Source organism: Aptenodytes forsteri, unplaced genomic scaffold, assembly GCF_000699145.1.
Source record: "Aptenodytes forsteri isolate BGI_AS27 unplaced genomic scaffold, ASM69914v1 Scaffold71, whole genome shotgun sequence".
NCBI classification, from domain to species: domain Eukaryota; kingdom Metazoa; phylum Chordata; class Aves; order Sphenisciformes; family Spheniscidae; genus Aptenodytes; species Aptenodytes forsteri.
The window spans coordinates 2145320-2152644 of record NW_008795923.1 but is presented as its reverse complement, the minus strand read 5'-3'; the positions used below and the strand labels follow the sequence as shown (position 1 = coordinate 2152644).

Genomic DNA, 7325 nt, shown 5'->3' with positions numbered 1-7325 from the left:
CACCAGCGGCGAGGCAAGGAGCCGCGTGTAAAGCCCGGCTTGGTCAACCCGTGGCTTCGGCCGTCGTTAAGGAAACGCCGCGCTGGGGACAGAAGCGCGGGTTTGGCCTGAAAACGTGGTGCCTGCCGCTGCTCTGGCTTCGTCGTTTAATGGGGTCGATGCACGGTGGGAAGAGCCTGAAGTTAATTGCTCCCGCAGCATAATAACTTCCTCTCATCTGCGGCTCTGGTGGGCAGACCGAAGTTACTTAGTGGAGTTCACTCCCGCAGGCGGAAGGTTGGGGAAGAGCCTGTGTTTTCGTGATGTTACGAGTCACGCTGCAAAGGCTTGAAAGGTGTCTCGTTTAGAAGTAATACAGCCTTCAGTGGGGAAACCTAACCCGGGTTAAATATTAGGAACAAGGCACGTGCAGGGAATGTGATGGGAGTGTGCAGTAGCCGTTAAACGGTTTGTGTAGGTGATCAAATGGCTAAACCTGCACAGAAAACTCAGATTTTTTGGTTTTGCTGAATCCAGTATGTCATATTCGGGACTGAATCCGAAAGAGAGAAAAAAGCTGGGAGCACGTTCTCACCTTTTTTCTCTCTTTCGGATTCAGTCCTGAATTTGTCTGCCTGGTTAATAAAATTCATTAGGAGTTCAGAATATAAACTTTGCAACACTTTTTGGTTTCTTTTTACAGGAGAAAAAAAAAAAAAAGATGCTACAGATATAGATTAAAAATATCTAGCAAAATGGGGCCCCAAATATCTGGCGCTAGGCTCTCTGCACCCTACAGCATAAATAAGAGGCTTAGTCCATGCAACCACTTTCACCCTAGGTATGTCTCTACCCCGTTCCCTTCCACAGCCGTGGGCACTGTCTCACCCTACCAGCCTTCTCTGCCCTTCCAGTGATCATTCACTTGCTTGGACTTTTCACTTAACTCGTATCTCATTTCTGCTCTGGTTTGGGTTTAGGGTTTTTTTTTTTTTGGTGTGGCGGTTGGTTTTGAAGGGGTGTTTAAATGTTTGTATATATGGAAGTTGAGGTATCGGGATCCTCAGTGCAGACAAAACCTCTTATCTTTCAGGCTAAGGGAAAATCCCAAAACAGAACTGGCCAGTTGTTCTGTGTTATGCTGGAAAGCTGTAAATAGGCAGAAAAGTAGATGGTGAAAACATAGTTCTGTACTAGCTCTACTCTTTAATACTCAGCGATACAAAATTAGTAAACTTGGTCATATTTCTATTTGCAGATCAAGCGCCTACCACGAAGTTGACCTAACGAAAGTTTTGACTAAGCACTCTCCTGAAAAAAACGTTCTTACCTGCACTCTTATCTGTAGAGTTTTTAAATTAGAAAACTACTCGATTGTATTTTCAGAAAACACAATTTAGAAAAAGGATCCTTCATGTGAATTGTCTGTCTTTCCCATTCTGTCATTTTTTTCCTTTTATACGGTGAAGAGCTTTTCTCGAGAGAATCATGTAACAGTGACAATACCAGGATTTCGCCCCTCACTGTTACACCCCATGAGCAGCACAGCTGGCCAAAAATGAGTAAAAAGAGTCAGATTAGAAAGTCGTTACTTAGAGTATGTTGTGTATACGGAGAAATACAGCAATGTGTTTTAGTTCTTAGGATACCCTCAGTTCTCTGCTACCCCAGGTCTCCCCAGCTGCTGCCAGGGCCCCTCTCTCTGTGGCAGTCCTTAGCAGCTAGCAAGGCTGAGACGTGCTCGCCCCACTTCGCATCTTATCTGCCCACCTTTCTTATGTGCAGGAGGTGCCGTTGCCAGGCTTTAGCTGCATCTACCGTTGCTGTTGGATATTTTTTTTTTTTCTCTAATCTTCTATAAAAAACATTGTGGGTTTTTTTTTAGTTCCAAAAAGGCTTTGTGTTCCTTACAGTCTGTTATATATTAACAGAAGTTATGTTGTGGTGAGTGAGGTTGGGCTTAAGTGCCCAATACAAAAATGCTGACTGTCAGATGTTTGCATCTCAATAAGGTTGTCTGTGCTGGAGAGCTTTTGGGGATAAAGTCCCAAATAGTTTAAGTATCACGCTGCATGTTTTCCTCTGCCACAACGGAGAACAGCTTAATAGCTTGCAAACGTTTTTAGAACAGCACTTTTCTCTTTTCTTACCAAAAAAATCTTCAGGATATTCTTAAGGCCTAGAAATACAATTCATTTTATTAGCTATGTTTTAAGCTGGCGTAATGACAAGGGTCCCTAAGCCTTAAGATAGTGGGGTTTATATATTCATTATTACGGAATGAGACTCTCCCCTAGAGGTAAAGTTACCACCAGGGCTGGGTAGGATATCTTGATCTCCTTTGCCAGGCAAAAAACAAACACTTCATTTTTCAATTTAGAATAAAACCCATCATTTATTCTTAAAATCTTGAGGAAATGAAGTGCCTTTTGGGGTTGGGCACTTTAAAGCTGGTCCTTTGTAAAGGGTTGCAAGCTGGTTAAGACTCTTTGTAATTTCATCTAGAGATTCAACCAAATTATCCAACCTTATTAAGGTTCTGTGTACAAGTTTATCTGAGCCATAATATTTTCTGAAGTGGCAGTTTTCAAGGGCTGGAAAATAAAATACTGAACACAAAAACAAATTATTGGCTGAGGAAATTAAGGACAACATCCAAATCCCTGCCCAATGTCTGTCTGCTTGTCACTGTCAGGCTCCAAGCTTAGCAAACATTTGTTATACCCACTGGTGCTGGTGTCCTCTCCACTGAAACACTCCCTCCCTCTCACCTCTTCAGCATCTTGGAAGCTCTCCCCAAAGCCTCTGTTGAGTTTCCTGTATTTGCCAGCCTGTCTCTTAAGCACGCATACTCTTCCTTCCGCTCCGGACTTCACCCCACCTCTGCCTGCCTTACCTGAACTTCCATGAACCTCTTTCGCTTAGTGCACCTATCTACTGCTTCCCATTATCTGATCCCCTTTGAAGTCCATTCTTCATGTTCCTTCTCCCAACACAAACTTTTTCAGTCACAGACTTGTTCTACCTGCTTTATCGCTCTTGCTTTATTAGACTAGGTTTATTAAGCTCGCTCCAGTGCTGTCCCATTAAATCTTCCCTCTCTACTGCTTTAAATTTCACCTGCTGGGTAATCCTCACACCCATCGCTGTACCCCAACTAGCCTATCTACCTACTTAGTTCTGCACTATCCTTCCATAAATGCAGTTTTTAAATTGCTATGACTCAGTGAAATCTTACTGCCATCCTTTTGTAGAAATGTCTGCTCCTCTTTTTATCCATAAAATTTCAAAAACCTCTCTTTAAACCTTTCACATTAAATCTCTTACTGTAACTTCCCTCTAACCTTCCTGTAAAATCCCCACTTATACTCCATGACATTTCTAATGTCAAATCTCCCCGTAAAAGTAAAATAATCCTCAGACATAGCACTACTATCCCTCTTGACTCTTCCTTTTAACCTTTTCTTACTAATGCTTTCCAAGCCAATGCTCTGCTGTTCTGCAGCAATGCTTCTCCTCCCTCCAACCACCCGTGCTGCCTTAGACCACATGCCTAGGATGAGACAAAACCTAGGGAAACATATTTTGCAAGTGTCTTCCTCCTTGCACTCTGTTGGTATTCTGAGTTATATCGCTAACAGAACATTTAATATCTCTGTCAGAGACGGTCAAAAGTGTTTAAGAAATTAGGTGGTGCTCCGTAGTCTTGACCGTTGGCCTCTTTCCCATGACTTCAGAAGATTCATTTGTAGCGGATCCCAGTGAAGGCGTGAAGCTGTGAAGGGTAACGCGGAGATGCTTGTAGCCTCGTTTCTGGACAGTGAAGTGATTGCATATTTTGTCTGTAACCAACTTCCTTTTTTTTAAGTATGTAGAGGGAGTTTTTATTTCTGTTTGCATCTGTACTGTTTGCTTTTCAAATTCTCTCTTAATCTTTGGTTTATCTCTTCTTACCTACCAAATTCTGTTATCGCTTGGTCTTGGTTGTTTTTGCATTTTTGTCTAAATGCAGATAAACTGCTATCCCTTGCAATTTAATACCACTTTATGCTACTTCTGAGCTATACATGCTATCTAAATCTGAGAGGCTTAGCCTATCATCATGGATTTTTATTTCCTTTTCTTCCAGGAATTAATTAAATTATTCTTTCTTTCCCCTCACTGGAGCTTAGTGTCACAGTGCTAACCTTCTGGCAAGGTTTTCCTCAGTAAGGTTCTAACAACTAATTATGTTGTAGTCACTGTAGTCAGTGGTTTAACTAGATTACTTTGTTATGACTTGCGTCTGGAAACTCATACAAATCTGACAGTCCCACTTTTACTGAAATATCAAATTTATCCTATTTGCCGTGCTACTGAATTGGATGCTTAAAAGTTTTTTTCCAACTTTTTTCCAAACTGCTTTTCCAACTGATTTGAAATCTCGCATGTAAATACAACAGAGCTTTGTGAAATAGCTGGATTTATCAGGAGATATTAGCATTCAAGATCAATCCTAGAGTCCATCTTCTAGTCTGGTTTCTGTGTGTGTTTTACCATTCTTGAACTCTGCTATCATTTGACCAAAAATAACTACGTAGTTTCTTTGAGCTAGTTTGGTTTGACAGACAAACTAGTATTGTTTCTTGCAGCAAAGTTCATTCATCTAGCTGATGGAAGAGTGCAGTGTGAAAAGGAAAAAACCAAACTTACAGGAAGAAGTTTGCTTGATTTTTCAAGTATTTCATCTTATAGTATGAGGAATTAATGCAGAGATGGCCATCTGTCTCCAGTTGGCAGTTGTTGGATAAGAATGGCAGTGGGGATGGGAATGGGTTCAGTATCTGTGCAGATGATTTCAAAGGCGCGATGAGAACGTTTTCTGCCACAATTCACAATCTCACTCTACGATGGTCTGTTGCTGCTTCTCGTGTTCTGCACCATATGAGGGTACAGACCGATGACTCACCTTATCCTACTACTCCTTGCTATTTGTGATGAAGTTCAGTCAGCAGAGCTTTGAAACAGTTTATTGAGCAACGATGCTACCTCTTTTTTTCTGCCCAAATAGGTACTCTCTAGGGCCAGATTTAAACAGTGAACCGGGTAAGTATGCCCTAGAGCAACCTGTTGAGGAGTAGGGATGAAAAACAGACATGGAGTCAGCGAGGTATAAGAAGGTAGAGAAAAACCAATGCTAACAAGCCTCACAGTGCTTGGGAGAGAATGGAGGAAAGGGTGGATGCTATAAAGCAGGCTATAAATATGCTCGAGGACCAGTTTGCAAAAGGCATAGAAGCAAATCCCCTGATGGTAAATCAGTAGGGCCAGGATATGATCACCAGACAAAAGAAGCACTTGGAGGAGACAGTTTTTCCTTTATGGCCCTCACTTTTGTGTTCACTGTGAAGGAACTTAGGGAGCATCTGGCAGTGGAGCTCTTCATTGTGGAGGATCCATCAAAATCAAAGTATTGGAAAGAAACAGAACAAATCGAGAAAGTGAGAAATAACAAATTGCCAAACCAATGGCAGTGATAAAGTAGCAGATGGAATTCAGAGTAGATAAATGTAAAGTGACTTATGTTGGGGAATATTTTCTAAGGTAGCAGGCTACGTAGACATTCTTGAGCAGCGCTGAGCCTGTCAAACTAAAACGCTCCTGCAGAATGCCCATGCTGCCTCACAGTAAGAATACCAGGGAGCGTAACGCAGAGGAATTGGATTTGTCTGTACGTTGGCTGATCAGTCCAGCCTCCACACTTGCCCTTTTGGGAATGAACTGCTTTCGCACATAGGCGCCTCTGGTAGCTTTGTATTCCTCCATGAGAGGGAGAGCTCGTGTAGTCTTCCAGACATAAGCTAGCCTTGGGTGTTTTCTGTGGCATGTCTTTGTGCCACATTGTCCTCTGGATTCCTGAGTTCTCGGGGATACCCCACGTGGGCAGCTGGGCTGCCACCATCTTAGCTAGTGGGGGAGCCACCAGGTTATCAAGCTATTGTGCCATCTAAGATACTGTCTGTCACCTTGGTAATGAAGAGCTGACTGTACCTATCCATAAGACAGAAACATTATCGTAGGTTTAAGTTACCTTTAAGATAACCTTAATTTATCTGAGTAACACTACCATTGTTGTTTCTTGTATTTATGATACATTTCCAGCACCTACAGAGCCTATTCATTCTTCTTAAAGACAGCATCCTCTGACCATACTGGCCCCTATACAGCTAACTCTCATTACAGTTTAAAACATTGTTAAACATATTTTGGTCCGCACCAAAGACAATTTGGTTCCTGTCTTTCTGTATGTAAGCATGCAAATGAATAACTAGAAACCAAATCCAGTGGTTACTGGCTCACTGTCAGTCCGTGTCTTGTTGGTACTGGTTACAGTTCCTAACCCTTCAGGGCTTTTTTGTTTGTTTTTTTTTAAAGTTAACGGCCCTCTAGCTCTTAAGAATTATTTTTATTTTTTGAAGGACCAATACAAAGCCAGTAAAAATGAATCGGGTCTCTGGATTCTCACTGCGTACCTCTTGGTTAAACTGTTGTACCTGCATCCTTTTGATCTAACCTCGTGCAGGTGACGAGCTGCACGCAGTAGAAAAGGGCAGCGGGCGCAAAACTATGTCCCAAAAGAATCATAGTTAGGGCTGACGGATCTCCTCAGAGAGCTGACTAAGAAACTTGGCCTTCACTGAAATGCAGTAGATGATGCATGCAGAATTTAGTGTGATGGCTTTTTACAATGCTTTGTTTGAGCTATCTGTTCATTTGGCGATTATTTTTCTCCTGCACCACAGTATTCCTAGGGCCTACTGTGTTTCATGTGACGGACCATAACGAAGTTGCCTTGTAAAAGGAATCAGGCAGATATTTCAGGAATTTAGTACTGGTTATTAGTAGCAATCATCTGGAAGTGTCCAAAACAAACACAAACAGCAATCAATCAATGGCTGTGACATACCGGTGAGTGTAAGCAGAGAAGGGGGAAGCACTTAGAAGAGTTCAGAGTCAGCGTGTATGAAACCAAACAGACTACAAAGGGAGAGAATAGCTTAAAGAACATAAAAAATAAAATATACTTCCTATTGTTCAAATTATGTTGATATTTTATATTCTGAAACTTACTTCAATGATACATGGCCATGCTGTAAATGTCTAGGATGAAAGCTTGGGACTGAATTTTTGTGTGAACAATTGGAACAAAATCTATGTACCTATATTGTAATGATTTTATATAAACAAACATGGACAATGCTTAAAAACCAATTTTGTGTTTTGCTCATAATATACATTATTTGCTATTTCAAGGTCTCTTCTCCCAGGTAACAAGCGATAGGACAAGAGGAAATGGCCTCAAGTTG

At 41.6% G+C, this 7325-nt stretch overlaps 1 protein-coding gene across 1 annotated transcript in view; it reads right to left on the bottom strand.

Annotated features, from left to right (window-relative positions):
- The window catches only part of PAWR (pro-apoptotic WT1 regulator), an 86238-nt gene extending 82708 nt beyond the window's left edge, over nucleotides 1–3530 (bottom strand). The window contains 1 exon segment of the mRNA XM_019473562.1: nucleotides 3324–3530. Coding sequence (XP_019329107.1) covers nucleotides 3324–3530 — 207 coding nt within the window.
- Nucleotides 3531–7325: the final 3795 nt, after the last annotated feature.